The sequence below is a fragment of the Giraffa tippelskirchi genome, chromosome 7 (genome assembly GCF_054371585.1).
Source record: "Giraffa tippelskirchi isolate mGirTip1 chromosome 7, T2T-mGirTip1v1.2.pri, whole genome shotgun sequence".
Taxonomy (NCBI): domain Eukaryota; kingdom Metazoa; phylum Chordata; class Mammalia; order Artiodactyla; family Giraffidae; genus Giraffa; species Giraffa tippelskirchi.
Genome location: NC_137281.1, coordinates 7,435,725 through 7,457,662, shown reverse-complemented (window position 1 = coordinate 7,457,662; position 21,938 = coordinate 7,435,725). Strand labels below are relative to the sequence as shown.

Genomic DNA, 21,938 nt, shown 5'->3' with positions numbered 1-21,938 from the left:
AAGAATACTGGAGTGGGGTGCCATGCTCTCCTCCAGGGATCTTCCCAACCCAGGGATCGAGCCCAGGTCTCCCACATTGCAGGAGGACTCTACGGTCTGAGCCACCAGGGAAGCCCAAGAATACTGGCGTGGGTAGCCTATCCCTTCCTCAGAGGATCTTCCCGACCCAGATTCGATTCCAACGTTACTTCTGTGAGATTCATCCATATCATTGCATGAATTGTAGAGTCCTAGGTAGTATTTTGAACTGAGTGATGGTTATGTCATGACATACCAACATGTTTGGGGGTGCAGCTAATGCTTGGGCTTCCCTGGTAGCTCAGCTGGTATTCTTGCCTGGAGAATCCCCATGGACAGAGGAGCCTGGCAGGCTACAGTCCATGGGGTCACAAAGAGTCGGACACAACTGAGCGCTAAGCACAGCACAGCACAATGCAGTCCCTAGAGGGAAATCTGCAGACTTAAATGCATATAAAATAAAGAAAAGAAAAGGAAGGTTGAAAAGCAATGATTTGTCTCCAACTTAAAAAAAATCTTAGAAACAGAAGAGCAAGACAAATCTAGAGGAAGTAGAAGCAATGAAATAATACAGACAAGAGCACAATCAATAAGACAGAAACAAATGTCCAGTGTAGAAAATCAACTGAACAGAAAGCTGCTGCTTTATAAACGACCTGTATGGGAACAGAATCTAAAAGATCATGGCTATCTGAGTCACTTTGCTGTACAGCAGAAAGTAACACAACATCGTAAATCAACTATATTCTAATAAAAATTAATTATATTAAAAAAAAATCCCTGCATTTGTGAGTCGGACTCTGGAACCACTGGGCCCGATGGACTAGTGTGTATCCCCTGGATACGTTGACTTTGATCAAGGAGTAGTGGCTGGAAGGAACTTTGAGTTGTCTCTTCTGGGAGGGTGTGTTCTACGAGTGGGAAGGAAAATAAAATGGTTTGTTAACCAAAAATAAAATAAAATGATAAAAATAAGATTAAAATTGCCCCCAAACTGATTAAATTTCAAGAATTAGGTGGACACTTTTTAAAATATAAGAAACGTTTATAAAGAGTCTCAAAGAGTCGGACATGCTGAGTGACTAACACTTTCACTTTTTGTACCTAGTGTGTATATGTCAATTCCAATCTCCCAACTTATCCCTCCTGCCCTGCTTTCCCCCTTGGTAACCATAAGTTTGTTTTCTACATCTGTGACTCTGTTTTGTAAATAGTTTCATTTGTAGCATTCTTTAAAATTCCACATATAAGCAATTATCATATGATATTTGTCTTTTTCTGTCTGACTTCACTCAGGATGACAATCTCTAGGTCCATCCATGTTGCTGCAAATGACATTATTTCATTCTTTTTTATGGCTGAGTAATATTCCTTTATATATAATATATTATGTATATAATTATAATTATATATGTACACACATCACATCTTATATATATATACACATTTTTTATACATATGTGCTGTGCTTAGTTGCTCAGTCATGTCTGATTCTTTGTGACCCCACTGACTGTAGCCTGCCAGGCTCCTCTGTCCATGGGGATTCTCCTGGCAAGAATACTGGAGTGGGTTGCCATGCCCTCCTCCAGGGGATTGTCCCAACCCAGGGATCGAACCCTGGTCTCCTGCATTGCAGGTGGAGTCTTTGCCACTGAGTCACCAGGAAAGCCCATATATACATATACACATATATAAACATGAACACATCACATCTGCTTTATCAGTTCTCCATTGATAAACATTTAGGATGTTTCCATGTCTTGGCTATTGTAAATAGTGCTCAATGAACATTGGGGAACATGTATCTTTTCGCATCATGATTTTCTCCAAATATATGCCCAGGAGTGGGATTGTTGGATCATATGGTAGCTCTATTTTTAGTTTTTTAAGGGACCTCCTTACTGTTCTCCATCGTGGCTGCACCGATTTACATTCACACCAACAGCGTAGGAGGTTTCTCTTAATCTTATTTTTAAAATTATCTTTTTGGAATGTAAACTGACTTTTTCAGTTCAGTTCAGTTCAATCGCTCAGTCGTGTCCGACTCTTTGCGACCCAGTGAATCGCAGCACGCCAGGCCTCCCTGTCCATCACCAACTCCCAGAGTTTACCCAAACTCATGTCCATTGAGTTGGTGATGCCATCCAGCCATCTCATCCTCTGTCATCCCCTTCTCCTCCTGCCCTCAATCTTTCCCAGCATCAGGGTCTTTTCCAATGAGTCAACTCTTCGCATGAGGTGGCCAAAGTATTGGAGTTTCAGCTTCAGCGTCAGTCCTTCCAATGAACACCCAGGACTGATCTCCTTTAGGATGGACTGGTTGGATCTTCTTGCAGTCCAAGGGACTCTCAACAGTCTTCTCCAACACCACAGTTCAAAAGCATCAGTTCTTCGGCGCTCAGCTTTCTTTATAGTCCAACTCTCACATCCATACATGACCACTGGAAAAACCATAGCCTTGACTAGATGGACCTTTGTTGACAAAGTAATGTCTCTGCTTTTTAATATGCTATCTAGGTTGGCCATAACTTTCCTTCCAAGGAGTAAGTGTCTTTTAATTTCATGGCTGAAATCACTGACTTTTGGGGGGTGTATAATTCTGTGAGTTTAGGCATATGTACAGAGATTCATGTGGCCATTTCCACAATCAGGACACAGACCAGACACAGACCAGTTCTGTTCCTATGAAGGCATTCCTTTGGTACCCAGCCCTTGGCGGTCACTGACCTGTTTACTATCACGCTAGGCCTTCTCTTCCAGAAGACAAATAAATGGACAGGGAGGCCTGGTGTGCTGTGATTCACGGGGTCGCAAAGAGTTGGACGCGACTGAGTGACTGAACTGAACTGAACTGAAAAAGTCAGTTTACATCCCAAAAAGATAATTTTAAAATTGCCTCCTTTCAGTCAACATAATATTTTAATATTAATTTAATATTTTAATTAAAAATTTTAAAATTAATATGTGTTTAATATGTGGCAACCTTAATATGTGTTTATTGGAGCTCATCAAACCATGCAAAGGTATGTAAGGAAATTCTTGTCATTGCATGAGTTGTAGTTTGTAAGTAACCCACAAGTCAAAGAAGAAGAAAAAAAAAGAAGTTAGAAAATTCCCTTCCCAGCTCCAGCCCCTTCTATTGGGGTAATCAGTGTTATATGGTTTGGGGTTTGTCCTTTTATACTTTTCTCTATGTTTATAAAATCCTATGCAATTATATTTCCACCTCTATGGTCTTTCTTTCTTTTATACTATACATATACATATCACTTTCTTATAACCATCCTTTTAGGTCCAAACTTCTCTATCTTGCATCTCCTTCTAATGGTTGCATGATATTCCTTTATAATGTTTGTTCCATCTGTTATTTAAATTTTTCTCAATTGGTGGATACTTAAACTGCTATCAGTGTTTGGCACTACAAACAATGCTGAAAAAATATCTTTGCATAAATGTCCATAATTACATCCCAGTGTTTTAATTTTTTTTAATTAAAATTTTATTTTTCCTGGCTGTGCCCCACCACTTGTGGGATCTTAGTTCCCTGATCAGGGAGGCAACTCAGGGCTGATCACTGGACTGCCAGGGAACTCCCAACATCCAGGTGTTTAAAATTCTATACAGCAGATCTTGAAAGTGAGATTGCTGTGTGTGTACTAATAGTACTAGGTAACTTTCTCAAAATATGTAGCAGCTTTCATTCACTCTCTCATCAAGAATGTGTGAGTTTCCTTTTCTAATCAGTCTTAACCAACTCTGGATATTCTTGCTTTAATTTTTCTTTTCTTTTTTTGCCAACCTGATGGGCAGAAAGTGATGTATTGCTTTAAAATTTTTTTTAAATTTATTTTTGGCTGTGCTGGGTCTTCATTGCTGCGCTTGGGCTTTCTCTGGTTGCTGTGAGTGGGGTCTACTCTCCAGTTGCAATGCGTAGGCTTCTCACTGCAGTGGCTTCTCTTGTTGAGAAGCTTGGGCTCTAGAACTCAGGCTCAGTAGTCGTGGCACACGGACCTAGTTGCCCGCAGCATGTGGAGTCGTCCTAGACCAGGGAGTGAACCCGTGTCCCCTGCATTGGCAAACAGATTCTTAACCACTGGACCACCAGGGAAGTCCTGATTTCACACTTTTAATTTGATGTTTTAATTTATCTAACCATTATTAAAAGATATAAACACATTTTGTTGGCTGATCAGATTTCTATTCAATATGAATTGAATATGAAATGTCTATTCATATTCTTTGCCCTTTTTGAATTGGATTCTTTTTTTAATCTTTTTATAAGAATTCTTTGTATCCTGTTGATAGGAAAGCTTTAACTGTTAGGTGTATTGTAAAATTTTTAAAAGATAACTTTAATTCTGGTGTCTACTTCCATAAAAATTTGATCATTTTAACGTGGTTAGATATATTTGTTGTTCCTTTTATAACCCCTTGGTTTCCCTTGGTCTTTTTAGAAAAGTCCATTCCACTCCAACACTACACAAATATTCTAAGTCTTCTTTTTTAATATCTTATACTTTTATATTTAAACCTTAATCCATCTGGAAATGATTTTTACATATTTTGAGGTAGAGCCTACATTTCTTTCTTCCAAATGGGAAGCTGTATTTTCTTCATGACCATTTAATAAATAAACTATCTTTTCCCAGCTGAATGGAAATGCCACTTCAGTTATATATTCAGTTCCTTTATACACTGAACTATTTCTGAACCTTTTCCTCTTCTACTTCTCTATGTATTTATTCCTGTGCCAAAAATATATTTTGTTTACAGCAGTTTAAAGATATATAAATATATATCAGAGAAAGTTCCTCCTCACTGTCCTTTTTCAACAATTTCTTAACTCTTCAATATTTATTCTTTCATATGAATTTTAAAATTATTTTGTTCCATGAAAAAGGAAGAACACTGCCAACCTCCTTAGACTTCCCTTTTTCCCCAAACTGCATTGAATTTATGTGTTACATTGTAACAGGTTCCATTTATTCATACCTTGTCCTTAAATAAGGTTTTATCAATCTTATAAAAATATCATAACTTTCTATACAAATTAATCCCTGGGTATTTTATCATTTTTGTGGAAATGTGGATAAGATACATATTCTTACTAGCTGGAAAAAAGGTTTTGATTTTTGTGTATTTTTCTTGTATTAATCTACTTAACCAAATTCTCTTATTAGAATTTAGTTATTTTGAGTGGAGTCTCTCCAATTTTCTGAGACTGTAAATCATCTTTTCTTCAAATAAATACCTTTGTCTCTTCCAGCTTAAAAAAAATACAAGTTTTCACTCCAAATTATTTCACTTTCTTGCATTATTGCATTAGCTCAAGACACCCAGATAAGTGTGACTAATAGTAATGTTGTCTCATTTCTTATTTTAATGGGAATAGAGTTAATGGAAAACTTTTATGAATTTGCTATTGGGCTTTGATAAATATCTTTATTGTATTTGGATAGTCCTTCCTAGTCCTTATTTCCTTCATTTTCTGTTTGAACTTTCATCCTCTCCTGGCTCCAGATCAGTTAATCAGTCACAGGATTGACTCATACCTCATTCGGGAACCCAGGAGTCCAGGTTCCCAGCCCTGTCCTCCCTTGAGAAGTTGAACACTACTGTCTTTGAGATCCGGCCCCTCCCAACACCCTCAAAGGCATGACAGTTCCCATGAGCCTCAAGACTAAGGATTAGGCAGAAGCCAGGGTTTGCCCCAGGGACTCCTGGGAAATGTGATTCTCTGCCATCCCCAGCAGAGGCTGATGGGGGCTGACCAAGCCTTCTGCTCTGTTCTCCCTGCAGGGACTGGCATTGACATCCCTGTCCTCCTCCTCCTGATTGACGGTGATGAGAAGATGTTGAAGGTATAGGAGCCTGGGGGACCTGGGGGCTGTACTCCTGGGTCCCAAGTCCTGGAGGAGGAGAGGGCTGGGAATCTAGGTTCCAGGAGGGGTGAATGCTTTCCTTCCCTAACCTGTCTCCCCCTTTTATTCTGTAGCGGATAGAGAATGCCACCCAGGCTCAGCTCCCCTGCCTCCTGGTGGCTGGATCTGGGGGAGCTGCAGACTGCCTGGCAGAGATCCTGGAAGACACTCTGGCTCCAGGGAGTGGAGGGGGCAAGCGACGTGAACCCCGAGATCTGATTAAGCGTTTCTTCCCCAAAGGGGACCCTGAGGTCCTGCAGGCCCAGGTGGGACACTGAGGGCCCAACTCTGGAACCTGAGATGGGAGAGAGCTGGGGACCCGGATTCCTGGGTCTTGAGATGTGAGGATGCTGAAGATTCGGAGTCCTGGATCCAAGGGAAGGGGAATGGGGGCCCAGCCTCATGGATATGAGGAAAGCCTGGAACCTGGACTCCTGGGTCTGAAGGAGAAAAGGCCTGGGGGCCTGGACACCCCTAGGTTCAGGGAGTAAAGGGTGCTAGGCACCTAGACTATGGGGTCCTGCAGGGGAATGTTCCCCTTTATCTATGTGGACAGGACCAGGGAATTGGGTGGGGGTGGCAGAATTTGGTATTCTGCAGGTGGAGAGGATCATGACTCGGAAGGAGCTGCTGACAGTCTATTCAACTGATGATGGCCCTGAGGAATTTGAGACTATCGTTTTAAGGGCCCTTGTCAAGGGTAAGACTTGGAACCCCCCAACCTCTGCTTCTGTCAGCTCAACTTTGGACACCTCTCCTGTCCTCGGCACTGTACCCATCCTCTCTAATCTAAGTCGTGCCCTTTTTTATCTCTTTCCTTTTGTCAGTGCCTTTTGGGGCTTTGCATGGCGCTATTGGACAGTTTTCCCAAGATACTCTCACTATGTTCCAACATTGCTTTCTTTCTGTTGCATCCATCCACCCATCCTTTCATCCATCCAGCCAGCCGTATGTATACTGATCTATCTACCCATTATTCCCTTCATCCTTCCATTCTGCCATCTGTTCAACCATTCATCCATCTTGCCATTTTCCCATCCTTCTACCAATCTATTCACTCATCTGTTAACAATTCCATCCACTCGTCATTCTTCCATCCATTCATCTTTCATTTACCCATCCACCCTTTCATCCATCCACCCTTTCATCTATCCATCCTCTCATCCATCCACCCTTTCATCCATCCATACATCCATCTTTCATCTATCCATCTTTTCATCCATCCACCCATCCATCCTTTCATCCATCCATTCTTCCATCTATCCACCCCCTCACCCTTTCTACCTTTCCTACATGCCTCTGATATGTTTTAAGCCCTGAGAGGTGGTGGCATCAGAGATGAACCAGAGTGCCATCTCCCAGTGAGGGACTTCTGATATTTCACTAGAGGAATGAATGATGAAAACCAAGATAGGGAGCGCAATGGCCATGTGGTAAAGGGTGATGATGGAGCTCACTATTCATTCAGCCAAGACCATCTTAGGCTTCAGAGATAAAAGCAATTCCTACCAGGGCTGTTTGGACACATCTTAAGTAAAATTCAAGGCAAAAACATGGGAGAGGAACTGCTGTCAGAAAGGCAAGAAAAATTCAATTGGGAGGTGGTATTTGAGTTGGGCCTTGAAGAGCCAGTAGAACCTGGAGTTAGTAAGATGGGGAGGTGGGATAAGTAAGCGCTAAGGTGGATCCCCAGGGCTCTGTGGGGATGTGGGTGAGGAGGGTCATTTTTGGTGTCAGAAGAGTTTTACATGGAAAGCACTCACCTCGATAAAAAACTCTCAAGAGGCATAGTGTCAATTTTTAATGCATTCTGAGCCCTAGGTCCCCACCCCAATTGCATCTACCATATTCTGTGGTGAGGTAGTTATTTTTGACTTTGGAATCAGATAAAACTAAAATTTGCATACCAGCTTGGCCACCCTCTATACTGTGTGACTTTGAGAAAGAGACTTTCCTTCTCTGAGCTTTAGTTTCTGTCTTTGGAAAAACTGAGATAATACCTGGCAGGAGTGTTTTGAGCCTCAGCAGTGCCTGCCCCAGGGGAAATCTGATAAATGGGAGCCCTTCTTAGTATGATTCCATTTCTTGTGGGGACACATCCTTTAACAGAGGATGGCAGTCAGTGAGCAAATGTGATTCACTTCACAGAAGTTAACTCGCCAGCCTCCTGGGAGAAAACACAGCCGCTCTCTAAGATGTGGTTTCAGCAGGTGGTGGTATAAGTCTGTGGCTTGCAGCAGGGCAAGTGATCACACTCTGCTGGGGAAACTGGAGATGGCAGGACAGGCTCAGTGTTGGCAGAGTTGAAGGGATGGGGTTTCAGGAGGTGAAGAAGGAATGGGCGAAGGGGACGAATGCTTCTTAAAGAGTCTAGGAACACCTAGGCCCCATGCTGAGTAGGTAGCACACGTCATTGCTCCGATCCTTCACCCCTGCCTAGAAGGATCATCCCCCCAGTTTGCAGATGAAGAAACTGATGCTCAGAGAGGGGGACAGTGACTTGCCCAAGGTCACATGAGGTTGACTGCACACTTTTGGATCAAAGTTTTAAAGGCCACTTGTTCTTCCTTGTTCTTTTGAATGGCCTCAGGGTCTCCTGGAGCCCTGCTAATGTTTGGATTTTTTTTCCTGCTCCGGTCTCCTCTTCTCACAAATTCTCCCAAGTTGCAGGAAGCCAGAGTGACTCATGTTTGCTGTCATATCCTGTGCTTTCCTGCATGCAGGCTTTTGTTTGGGCTGCCCCTTGCTGCCTCAGAGATTCTTTTCTCATTTTAGACGCATACTTACAAATCCTGCTAGTCTTTCAAAAGCCCTTCCTCGTTGTCCACCCTCTAGGAGGCTCCCTTGGGTCTCTCCATACCTCTGTGACTGTAGCCTCTTCTGGTCTTGATCACATTCTACACCCACCTCCAAGGGGACTGATCACTCTGAGGTTGTTTATGTGGTTCTGGGACATATTTCCCTGGAATGAGATTCCTTCAGGGCAGAGCCTGTATCCAGTTTCTCTCTCCATCTCTCTCACTGCCTGGCCCATTGTTGTTGTTGCTATTGAGTCAATAAGTCATGTCTGACTCTTTGAGGCCCCACGGACTATCGCCCACCAGGCTTCTCCATTCCTGGAATTCCCCATATACTGGAGTGGATTGCCATTTCCTTCTCCAGGGAATCTTCCCAACCCAGGGATCAAACCCAAGTCTCCCACATTGCAGGCAGATGCTTTACCCTCTGAGCCACCAGGGAAGCCTCAATAAATGTAAAGTGAATATAAATGATTCCTTTTCCTTTTCTTGGGGCCTCTGAACCACTGGTCTGTGTTCTGTCCCTGAGCTGAGTGACTTGATGCTTGTAATAGCCTGGCTTCTTAAAGGCCCCAGACTGCCCAACAACACTCACTTTATACTGAGGTTAAATGTCAGGCATCTCAAGAAGAAGCAATACAGACGCTCATCCTGCTCCCAGACCCCCCCTGACTTCATGCCCCCTCTCCTTGTCACCCTTTCAGCCTGTGGGAGCTCTGAAGCCTCAGCTTACCTGGACGAGTTGCGTTTGGCTGTGGCTTGGAACCGTGTGGACATTGCCCAGAGTGAACTCTTCCGGGGGGACATCCAATGGCGGGTGAGGGGTTGGGGCCCGGAGGTGGGGATCCTGACAAAAGGGATGCATTCTCCCCCTTCTCTTAATTGTCCATCCGTCTCTGGTTGTCCGTCTGTCCCCATCCTGTTTCCTCTCTCCGCATCCATCCGTCCGTCCGTCATTCATGGTTCTGTACTCCCACCTCCTGTCCTTAACTTCCGACCCCACCTGGCCTTCTGCCCGTCTCTGTGCTCAACTCTTCCCCCATTCATTCCACCTCCACCAGTCCTTCCACCTGGAGGCCTCCCTCATGGACGCCCTGCTGAACGACCGACCGGAGTTCGTGCGCTTGCTTATCTCCCATGGCCTTAGCCTGGGCCACTTCCTGACCCCGGTACGCCTGGCCCAGCTCTACAACGCAGCGCCCCCCAACTCACTTATCCACAACCTTCTGGACCAAGTGTCACACGGTGCAAGCACCAAAGCCTCAGCCCTTAAACCCTCTGCGGAGCCACAGCTTCCTAAGGTGGGGCAGGTGCTGCGGATGCTGCTGGGGAAGACGTGCGCACCGACGTTCCCCGCCGGGGGCACCCACCGGGGCGACGGCAGCAGAGAGAGTGTAAGAAAGCAGGGTGGGAGTACGCGAGCAGAAAAGGACCTAGGGCCGGGGCTCTGCCCGGAGGAGGTGTGGTCAGAGAGCGGGGTGTGTGACCGACGGAGTGTGGGGCTGATGGCTGGGGCGGAGCCAACCCTCATCGCGCCTTTCTCGTCTGCAGTCGTTGATGCTGCCAGACAAGGCTACCTCGGAACTGATGGAAGCTGTCCCCGGGCAGGCCCCCTGGAGCGACCTGCTCCTCTGGGCACTGCTGCTCAACAGGGCTCAGATGGCCTTGTACTTCTGGGAGATGGTGAGTGTTGACTCGACCTCTGATTCTACTCTCTCTTACATTCCTGTCCTTTATTTCTACCGGACTCCAATGCCTGAGCAGGAAGGTTCTGGGACCCTTCCACTCCTCTCTCCATTCTTTTTTTTTTTTTTAAACAAGTTTTATTGATTTATTTTTAATTTTGCCCATACTCTGCAGCATGTGAGATCCTAGTTCCCGGACCGGGGATCGAACCCTTATCCCCGCCCACCCCCGCACTGGAAGAAGGAATCTTAACCACTGGACTGCTGGGGAGGACCCCTCCATTCTCGATATATGACTCTGAGTGCGGCTTCTTTCTCCTGCCTCTCCCATCATGCATTTCTTGTAACTCGATTTTTCCATTCACCTGTATATGCTGGGCATTTATCCCGTTCATGCATATGCATCGGGGCTTCTCCCAGGTGGCTTAGCAGTAAAGAATCTGCTCGAAATGCAGGAGATTGTGGGTTGGATACCTGGGTAGGGAAGATCCCCAGGAGAAGAAAATGGCAACCCACTCCAGTGTTCTTGTCTGGGAAATCCCACGGACGGAGGAGCCTGGCGGGCTACAGTCCACAGGGTCGCCAAAAGTTGGACGTGTCTTAGCGACTGGACAACAACAACAACAGTATATATGCCTCAGTCTCATCCTTTCAAATAGTTGCCTCTGTGAGGAAGCTAGATGTTATCTAAAGATAATGGGATGTCATTTCCTCTTAATTGTGCTTGCAGTTTAGATCCATTGTTGTAGTTGCAATGCAGAAGGAGACAAAACTAGCGGCAAGGACACCGCGTGGGAAAGTAAAGCTGGGATCCTCAGGCAGCCAAGATGGGGGCCTGGACTAAAGCTGAGGTGTTGGGACACATTTGAGAAGTTTGAAAAGAAAGTCATGGTATTCAAGTAGGATCAGAGATAGGCCTTATTTTTGTGCCAAAGCAGTACCTTGACAGGAGTTCTTCAGCTTTGGATTATCATCTGGTCATCAGCTAAATAAAGATTTTTTTTTAATTGAGATAAAGGTTCATCAGTGTTATAGCACGTATTAGAATATCCTTCCTTTTAAAGGTTGAATACTATTCCATTATATGGATATACTATATTTTCTTTATCTGCTTATCTGTTGCTGGACATGTGGATTGTTTTGACCTTTTGACTATCGTGGAAAATACTGCTATGATTAGTGTATGAACATCTATTTGCGTCTTTCATTTCAATTATTTTGAGTACATATCTAAGAGTGGAATTGCTGGACCATCTCAGTTTCATTTTTTGAGGAACTGCCATACTGTTTTCCACAGTGGTGTTACCATTTAAATTTCTACCAGCAATGTACAGTTGTTCTAGTTTCTCCACATCTTCACCATCACTTGTTACTTTCTTTTCTCTTCCCCTTTTTTCCTTCCTTCCTTCTTCTGTCTCTTTCTTTTTTATAATTTTCATTCTAATGGGTGTGAAATGGTACCTCACTGTGGTTTTGATTTGCATTTTCTTAACGATTGATGATGTTGAGCATCTTTTCATGTGATTCTCGACTATCTATGTATTTTTGTAGAAATGTCTATTCAAGTCTTTGCCCATTTTTAAATTGGGTTGTCGATCTTTTCTGTTGATGCGTTTAAAGAATTCTTTATATGTTCTGGGTATTAATCCCTTATTAGATATAAGATTTGCAAATACACTCTCCCTCTCTGTGGGCAGTCTTTTTCTTCTATTGATAGTGTCCTTTGATGCACAAAAGTTTTACATTTTGATGACGTCCTATTTGTCTTTTTTATTTCTTTATTTCTTGTGCTTTAGGTGGCATATCTAAGTAACTATTGCCAAATACAAGGTCATAAAGTTTTACCCCTGTGTTTCTAAGAGTTTTATGGTTTTGTAATTATCATATATAATTATTTGATCTTACATGAGTCATTTCTGTCTTGCTGATTTTAAAATTCTCTCTTTGTGTTTGGCTTTCAGCCATTTGGTTATAATGTTTCTTAGTGTGAATTTCTTTGAACATTTTACTTGGATTTCTTCATCTTCTTGGATGTATAGATTTATGTATTTCATCAGATGTGGGAAGTTTCAGTCTGTTATATCTTCAGATATCCTTTCTAGCTCTTTATCTCTGTCCTCACCTTTTGGGGTTCCCGTTATGCCTATGTTGGTCTGATTAATGGTGTCCCAAAGATCTCTTAGGGTCTGTTTATTTTTCTTCATTCTTTTTTCTTTCTACACCTCAAACTGGATAATCACAGTGGACCTATCTTCAAGTTTACAAACTCTTTCTTCAGCCTCCTCAATGCTGCTCTTAAGCCCTTTAAAAGAGTTTTTCATTTCAGTTATTGCACTTTTCAGCTCCAGAGTTTCTATTTGGTTCCTTTTTGTAATCTCTATATCTTTATTTCTTTTCAAAAAATCTATTTATTTATTTGGCTGTGAGAGGTCTTAGTTGCAGCAAGCACGATTTTCCTCTGTGGCATGTGGGATCTAGTTCCCTAACCAGGGATTGAACTTGGACTCCCTGCATTGGGAGTGCGGAGTCTTAGCCACTGGACCACCAGGGAAGTCCCTATATCTTTATTTCTATTCTCTATTTGCTGAGACATTGTTCTCCTGGGTTCCTTTAGCTCTTTGTTTATAATTTCCTTTAGCTTTTTAAGCATATTTAAGCCAGTTGATTTAAAGTCTTTTTCTAGTAATTCCAGTGACTCAGCTTCCTAATTTCTTTTGTCCTGTGAATGGGTCATACTTTCTTGGTTCTTTGCAACCCTCGTAATTTTTTGTTGTTGAAAACAGGACATTTTGACTATTATAATATGGCAACTCTGGAAATTGGCTTAGCTCCTCCCTTCAGAGGTTGCTGCTGCTGCTTGTGGGTTGTTGTTGTTTGTTTGGTGACTTTTCTATTTTTGTAAAGTCCGTATTCTTTATTATGTATGACCACTGAAATCTGGTCTGTTAGCTTAGTGGTCAGATAGTGACTTGACAGAGATTTCCTTAAATGCATGCAGGTGGGGGAATAAAACTCTCCCACTGTGCAAACTGGCTATTTGTGGAGCTGTCTTTCAACACTTGGGTAGGCTGTTTACAATTCTGCTTTAGCTTCAGCTTCCTGAACCTAAAGGTCAGCCTGAGGTGAAAGCTTAGGGGTTTCCTTAGTCTTTTCTGAGCACACATCCGGTCTCAGTCATGTTTGTAGCTTTCTAGATTTCCTGGTATATATAGCAGCTTTAAAAACATTTTTTAATTTATTTTTGGCTGCACTGGGTCTTTATTAACTGTATTCCTGGTGGCTCAGTGGTAAAGAATCTGCCTGTCAATGCAGGAGATAGATGCAGGAGACCCGGGAGACGCGGGAGACCTGGGAGATGTGGGTTCGATCTCTGGTTTGGGAAGATCCCCTGGAGTAGGAAATGGCAACCCACTTCAGTATTCTTGCCTGGAAAATTCCACAGACAGAGGAGCCTGGCAGGCTACAGTCGATGGGGTTGCAAAGAGACCTGACTGAGCACACACATGTCACAATTTATTGCTGCACAGCCTTTTCTCTAGCTGCAGCGAGTGGGGGCTACATTCTAGTTGTGGTGCATGGGCTTCTTGTTGCCATGGCGTCTCTTGTTGTGGAACACAGGCTCTAGGTGTGCAGGCTTCAGTAGTTGTGGCTCCCTGGCTCTAGAGCAGATGCTCAATAGTTGTGACACATGGGCTTAGTTGCTCTGCGGCATGTGGGATCTTCCCGGACCAGGGATTGAACCCGTTTCTCCTGCACTGGCAGGTGGATTCTTTACCACTGAGCCACCAGGGAAGCCCCATGTAGGAGCTTTTTAAACCCCTCACTCCCCCAAGCATCCCCTTTCCCAGCTGTTTGCTTCTGCCCTCCCAGGCTGTTCAGAGTATCTATCGCTTGCCTTGACTGTTATTATTTGCATCAAGGAGCCAAGGCTAATACATTTGGCTTTAATGTTTTCCAACACCAACTGGGAAGCCACTTCCGCTCTGGGGGAAGCTGCAAGAACAGTGAAACAACAGCCAGCTCTTGAGCCGTCCCTTTACAGAGCCACCAGCTAGGTTGATACACACAACCACAGTTATTTAAGAGTGAGATCTGGGCTTCTCTGGTGGCTCAATGGTAAGGAATCCGCCTGTCAGTGCAAGAGTCATGGGTTCCATCCCTGATCCGGGAAGATCCCATAGACGTAAAAAAAAAGAGTAAGATCTGAGTTGTTCCCTCTGATAACAGCAACCTGCAGCAGGAATATGGGCTATTTTTTTTCAAGGCAACCACTGTGCTGGGGAATTGGCAATGATAAGGTAAAATGTCACAGTGCTCTTTTACTGAAATCTTTCTTCATTAAGCCTTCTCCTGGTTGTTGTAAAGTTTATGTTAGATTCCAGAATTCTGAAAAAGTTGATCCTGACAGTTTTTTCTTTTTTAGCCAGCTTATTTGTTGCTGTTGTGGAGGGGCCAAGTTTTGGGGTTCTCTCCTGTGCTATCTCTCTCAACTTACTAGGTGACTCAGTGGTAAAGAATCTGCCTGCAGTTCAGGAGACTCAGGTTCGATCCCTGGGTCGGGAAGATCCCCTGGAGAAGGAAATGGCAACCTACTCCAGTATTCTTGCCTGGAGAATCTCCTGGACAGAGGAGCCTGGTGGGCTACAGTCCACGTGGTCGCAAAGAGTCGGACACGACTGAGTGTGTAGCTCTGTCTCAGCAGGTCCGGCCGAGACGTGAGATGCTGTCTTCCTTCTTCCTTCCTCTGCCATTTTAGGTGATGCCTCCGACTGCTTCCCGGTCTGTCCATAACCTCTGATGTCATTTTAATTCTGGCCCACCCCGGGTCGTCTCTGAACCATCTGACTTCTGACATGTTCCCTTGACGTCCAGTTTCTTCCAGATCCATCTGCAAACATCCTTGACTTCTGATTCCCTTGCTTAATTTCTGATGACATCTGGCCTCTGTCCCTTCCCTTGATCACAAGCTTTCCTCCCATCTTCTTCGCCGCCTCCGTGAATCTCACTTCAAACTCTGTCCCTACCAGTGACCCCCTGTCTCTCTCTCTCCAGGGCTCCAATTCCGTGGCCTCAGCTCTTGGGGCCTCTTTGTTGCTGCGAGTGCTGGGGCGCCTGGAGACTGAGGCCGAGGAGGCAGCACGGAGGAAGGATCTGGCGGCCAAGTTCGAGGGGCTGGGTGTTGGTGCGTGGGGTCTGGGTGCCTGCGGGCACTACAGGGAGCATCCAGGAAGGGGGGTTGTAAGTCTCCCCATTCCCTCTCTAGTAACCCTGCCCCTTCCCCTGCAATCCCCTCATCTCTTCCCTCCCACTGTCTTCCCACAACTCTTCCTCCCTCTCACACAAATGTCCCACACCCAGACCTCTTTGGAGAATGCTACCGCAGCAGCGAGGAACGGTCCGCCCGCCTGCTTCTTCGGCGCTGCCCACTCTGGGGTGATGCCACTTGCCTGCAGCTCGCCACACAGGCGGATGCCCGTGCCTTCTTTGCCCAGGATGGTGTACAGGTGAGCATCTGAGACACCCACACAGTCCTCAGCTGGACTCTGGGAAGTCTGGAGGATGAGCCCCTGCCTTGGTGGGCAGTCCATGGTCTTGACCGCCTTCCTGGAGACCATCCCTCCTCCAGAAAGTCTCGGCTTTCTCCCAGAAACTTTGCACTTCCCCAGAGAAGCCCCACCCCCGCCACAGGAAAGCCAACCTTCCCACAGCAAAGCACACCCCCCTAGAAAGTTCTATTCCAGGACTTCCTGGTGCTTCAGCACCTAGGACTCTGCATTCCTAATGCAGGGGGCCTGGGTTTGATCCCTGGTCAGGGAGTCAGATCCCACATGCCGCAACTAAAACATCCCACGTGCCACAGCTAAGACTCGATACAGCCAAATAAATAAAATAAGCAAATATTTTTTTAAAAATTCTATTCCAGGGAATTCCCTGGCAGTCCAGTGATTACGATTCTGTGCTTCCACTGCACGGGGCACAAGTCTGAGCCCTGATCAGGGAACTAAGATCCTGCGTACTTGTGCAATGTGGCCAAAAAAAGAAAAAAAAGAAAATTCTATTCCAGATACAGGAATACTGGTGACTTTAGTAGGAAGTCCCGCCTCTCACACAAGGAGTCCTTCCCACTTCCCTGAGAGGTCCCTGTTTCCAGGTTTCAACAATTAGAACGGCGTCACTGGACAATTACCTAGTGTTCTAGGTGTAGACAAAGTCTGGTTTAGGAAATCCTACCCTTCCTTTGGGAATCCCTGTGTGCCCCCTCCGTGTCTCCCATTCTGCTAATCCTGACATTAAAAAAAAAAAACAACTTATTTCTGATAATTGGGAATAAACTTCATACCTCAGTATTTGTGGTCAGCCCTGAATTTTTGCATTCTGGTTGTCAGTTTATATTTTCTTTCTTTTTTTGGGGGGGGGCACACAGTAGCATGTGGAACTTCCCTGACCAGGGATCGAACCCACGCCCCCTGAAATGGAAACGTGGAATCTTAGCCACTGGACTACCCACCAGGGAAGTCCTTCATCCTTACATTTTGAAACTTCTCTTGGTTTCCTTACTCTAAATCTGGCAGGGGCTCAGGTTTGCCGACCCAGCAGGGAGTCCCACCTTCATTGTCGGGATGACTTGTTGGCACTTCAAGTACTTTCCCAGAGTCCTTTACTCTGAATGGTGGTTAAATTCCTGAATTCCAGTTTTCGCCCCTTCTGTAACCTCCCTGTGCCCCATCTGTGGAAAAGGAGAAAATGATAGTACCTGTCCTTCTGGGGGAGTGGTGAAGGTTAAGTGAGCTGAGCTGTGCAAAGTGCTTAGCCCAGTATCTGGTGTATTGTGTTAACAAATGTTGGCTGTTTAAGTCTACTAAAATCTGGGACAGGTGGTCCTTGCCTTTGACCCCTTTCCCTCCACCGCCACCCCCAGCCCCACCACGGCAGTGAGCATTTGCCCTGTGCTCTGGAGCAGGGTCCAATCCTTGCCTGGGGTCTTCGGGAGGGGGCTGCGGGGGAGATTCAGGCTCCTAATCCTCCCCACCCCCACAGTCTCTGCTGACACAGAAGTGGTGGGGGGAGATGGACAGCACCACGCCCATCTGGGCCCTGGTTCTTGCCTTCTTTTGCCCCCCACTCATCTACACCGACCTCATCACCTTCAGGTCAGTCCCTGGGGTTAGACCGGCAGGTGGCGGGATTGGGGGCGGGTGGGCTGATCAGCCTCTCCTTCCTGCTCACTTCTGGCCGCCTTTCTACTTGGTCTGTGCAGTGCTTTCCCTAACCATGTTCATTTTATCCCTCCCCTAGACTGGGGGCACGTTGTGGGAGGGGAGCTTTCGGGGGACTCGATTCAGCTCCTCTGCTCTCTGGCCGTGGCTCTGGGGGCAGGTCCCTCTGGGGTAATTCCTCTCCTTCCTGCCATGTCTCTGGGTGACTGAGTTTGGGTCTCTCTGGAGAACTCCTCTCCTACCCTCCCTCTCCCCTCTCCCTCACTCTGGGCATCCCTCCATGCCAGGAAGTCAGATGAGGAGCCCACGCAGAAGGACCTGACTCTTGACGTCGGTGACGACATCAATGGGGAAGGGCCTGTCGAGTGAGTGAAGCGCCAGCACCGCGTGGGGGTGGGGGCACCCGGGGCAGCCCCAGGAGCACCAGGCACGGGGAACAAGGCCAGAGGGGAGAAGGGGGGCTTCAGGAGATGGGGGTTTCTTGAAGCCGCTGAAAACACTGAGGAAGTTTCCCAGATGCCAAGCTCAAGGCTTGGTTCTAGGTTTGGTTCTGCTGCCAAGGAATTCCTCAGTTTAGTTCAGTCGCTCAGATGTGTCCGACTCTTTGCGACCCCATGAACCACAGCACGCCAGGCCTCCCTGTTCATCACCAACTCCCGGAGTCCACCCAAACCCATGTCCATTGAGTCGGTGATTCCATCCAACCATCTCATCCTCTGTTGTCCCCTTCTCCTCCTGCCCTCAATCTTTCCCAGCATCAGGGTCTTTTCAAATGAATCAGCTCCTCACATCAGGCTGCCAAAGTTTTGGAGTTTCAGCTTCAGCATCAGTCCTTCCAACGAACACCCAGGACTGATCTCCTTTAGGATGGACTGGTTGGATCTTCTTGCAGTCCAGGGGACTCTCAAGAGTCTTCTCCAACACCACAGTTCAAAAGCATCAATTCTTTGGCGCTCAGCTTTCTTTATAGTCCAACTCTCACATCCATACATGACCACTGGAAAAACCATAGCCTTGACTATACGGACCTTTGTTGGCAAAGTAATGTCTCTGCTTTTTAATATGCTGTCTAGGTTGGTCATAACTTTCCTTCCAAGGAGTAAGCGTCTTTTAATTTCATGGCTGCAATCACCATCTGCAGTGATTTTGGAGCCCCCAAAAATAAAGTCAGCCACTGTTCCCACTGTTTCCCCATCCATTTCCCATGAAGTGATGGGACCGGATGCCATGATCTTGGTTTTCTGAATGTTGAGCTTTAAGCCAACTTTTTCACTCTCCTCTTTCACTTCATCAAGAGGCTCTTTAGTTCCTCTTCACTTTCTGCCATAAGGATGGTGTCATCTGCATATCTGAGGTTATTGATATTTCTCCCGGCAATCTTGATTCCAGCTTGTGCTTCCCCCAGCCCAGCGTTTCTCATGATGTACTCTGCATATAAGTTAAATAAGCAGGGTGACAATATACAGCCTTGACGTACTCCTTTTCCTATTTGGAACCAGTCTGTTGTTCCATGTCCAGTTCTAACTGTTGCTTCCTGACCTGCGTACAGGTTTCTCAAGAGGCAAGTCAGGTGGTCTGGTATTCCCATCTCTTTCAGAATTTTCCACAGGCAGTCAATTTGCTTCATGCTACACATATTTCTGTCTCAACAGAGCAAGTAGAATTGGGTGGATTTCGTTCATTTAGGGATCTTTTGCCTTTTTTATTTTTCTGTCTCCAAGAACTTTGCTCCTAATCCCCATGCTGCGGTACCCATGAAGGTGTTTTCAAAATCAGAGCCCTAAGCAAATGGAATAGAATACTTACCAATCTTCTGGTAATTCTGCAGAACAGAGGTGTGAAGGACTTGGTTCTGAGTCAAGCAGACCTGGGTTCAAATCCTGACTGACTTTGTAAGTGGCTCCACCCATGAGCCTCAACTTTCTTTCCTATAAAAAGAAGGTTGTATGGTATTAGTCAGGTTAGGTTGGGTAATGCAACAATGACAAAGCATGCCAAATTCTCAGTGGCTGGCAACAGTGAGGATTTTGTTGTCATTCACGCTCCGTTTTTGGGTTGTGTCTGGCTCTGCTCTACGCAGTCTCCACTTTGGGATAAGCAAGCATCTTCTAGCTGAGATGTTGCTGGTCTCATGGTAGCAGGAAAAGAGACAGGAACCAGGTGTGTCAATTGCTCAGCCATGTCTGACTCTTTATGACCCACGACTGTAGCCCGCCAGGCTCCTCTGACCATGGAACTCTCCAGGCAAGAATGCTGAAGTGGGTAGCCATTCCCTTCTCCAGGGGATCTTCCTGACCCAGGAATCAAACCTGGGTCTCAAGCATTACAGGCAGATTCTTTGCCATCTAAGCCACCGGGGAAGCCCCAGTGGCAACCAGGGAGGTACTAGACCTTAAAGCCTCCACTTGGAAGTGACACATGTCACTTTTGCCCACATTTCATTGGCAAAAGCTAGTCATATGGTAATTCCTTAGCTCCTAATTCTCCCACTGAGAGGGAACCAAAATATTTAGTCCACAGTAATACAGTGTACTCATTGGCAGTTGAGAAGGTCCCCTGGAGGAGGAAATGGCAACTGACTCCAGTATTCTTGCCTGGGAAATCCCATGGACAGAGGAGCTTGGCGGGCTACAGTCCATGGGGTCACAAAAAGTCAGACATGACTGAGCGACTAACATACACACACACACACACACACACACACACACACATCTCTACTTTATGATGAATGGGAAAAGGGAGGACCCTCAACCCCAATAATCTAGAAGAAAAAAAATGTTTCTGGTAACTGTTAGAAACATAGTCAGACCGCCAGAAGTCTGTAAAACACACCACCTACTGTGAAACAAGTCAAATTTAACTATATTACGTATACATATTTTTTTTCTGAGATAATGCACAAAGGATATAAAATATTTGTCAAGGTAGAAGAGGAAACTAAAAAAAAAAAATTGGACCACTGAAATAAATTAGACAGAAGGTCCCAGTGTCAGGATCCATAATGGTGTCCTTGCCTGGTGAGTTCCCAACATTTGTACCATATGATAATGATAACAAGAGATGATGGGGACTTCCCAGGTGGTCCGGCAGCTGGGATTCCGTGCTTCCAGTGCAGGAGGGCTGGGTTCTATCCCTGATCAGGGAACTGGATCCCACAAGCCACAAGTTGGACTTTGCATGCCACAACTAAAGATCACAATGAAAATCGAAGATCCTGCATCCTGAAACTAAGACCAGGCACAGCCAAATAAATAAATAAAAATAAATATTAAAAGATAGATGATGTTATGGAACACTTACAGTGGGCAGCCAGTGTACTAAATCATTTTGAAATCAGTTCATTTAATTCTCTCAACAACCGTATGCTATTGTGTCTATTGTTATCCCCATTTTACAGATGAAATAACTGAGGCATTAAGTCACCCACCTCAGATCATGTGATTGACTGGTCAGTGGTGGGAGGTGGGATTTGAACCCAGATCTTCTTGTTCCTGAATCTGTGCTCTTAGCCACTGTGGAGAGCCACCTTCCTGGAGAACTATCTTAAAGGACAGATTCCTGGCGCTCCCTCAGTGAAGCATCCAGGAATCCGTGTGTGTCTTGCTTGGACTTAAGATGGCAGACTTTGGGGAGCATTCTGACCCACCACATATTTTTGTTACCAGGTCTATTTTTTCCTGTTATTGGGGAGCTAATTCTCCTTTCTTTTTTATCTTTATTTTTTAAAACTCTTTATTTATTTTGGCTGCAGCGGGTCTTTGCTGGGCGAGGGCTTTCTCTGTTTCCCAGGAGTGAGGGCTACTCTCTAGTTGCGGTGTGCGGGCTTCTCATTCCGGTGGCTTCTCTTGTTGTGGAGCCCGGGCTCTAGGAGCCTGTATACCCTGCGTTGGCAGACAGGTTCTTAACCACTGGACCACCAGGGAAGTCACTAGTTCTTCTTTCTGCACCTCACTTTCTTTAACTTTTACTCTTCTTTCTCCTTATTTGTTTTAGAACAGCTTTATTGAGATATAGTTCCCATACAATCAGTTCACCCATTTACGGGGTACAATTCTCAGTCGTTTTCAATATATTCACAGGGTTGTGAAATCATCACAAAATTAATTTTAAAATATTTTCATCACTGCAGCAAGAAATCTTGTATCTATTAACAGTCTCACTCCCCACTCCTCCCTTCCCCAGCCTCAGGCAACCACTAATTTACTTTCAGTCTCTATGGATTTGCCTGTTCTGGATATTTCACGTAAATGGAATCATACACTATGTGGTGTTTTATGACTGGTTTTGTTAACTTAGCAT

General features: G+C 45.3%; 1 protein-coding gene across 13 annotated transcripts in view; it reads left to right on the top strand.

The window, feature by feature from the left end:
- TRPM4 (transient receptor potential cation channel subfamily M member 4) overlaps nt 1-21,938 on the top strand; it is a 62,886-nt gene that overhangs the window by 8,075 nt on the left and 32,873 nt on the right. For all 13 annotated transcript variants that reach the window (XR_014060811.1, XR_014060805.1, XR_014060806.1 and 10 more), the window contains 10 exons: nt 5,818-5,879; nt 6,014-6,205; nt 6,540-6,639; nt 9,442-9,554; nt 9,799-10,131; nt 10,289-10,420; nt 15,475-15,604; nt 15,781-15,926; nt 17,461-17,573; nt 17,927-18,004. Coding sequence is in view for 2 of the 13 variants with exons in the window: in XM_081515154.1 (XP_081371280.1) it covers nt 5,818-5,879; nt 6,014-6,205; nt 6,540-6,639; nt 9,442-9,554; nt 9,799-10,131; nt 10,289-10,420; nt 15,475-15,604; nt 15,781-15,926; nt 17,461-17,573; nt 17,927-18,004 (1,399 nt within the window). In the remaining 11 variants the exon portion in view is untranslated. The remainder of the gene's footprint in view (nt 1-5,817; nt 5,880-6,013; nt 6,206-6,539; nt 6,640-9,441; nt 9,555-9,798; nt 10,132-10,288; nt 10,421-15,474; nt 15,605-15,780; nt 15,927-17,460; nt 17,574-17,926; nt 18,005-21,938) is intronic.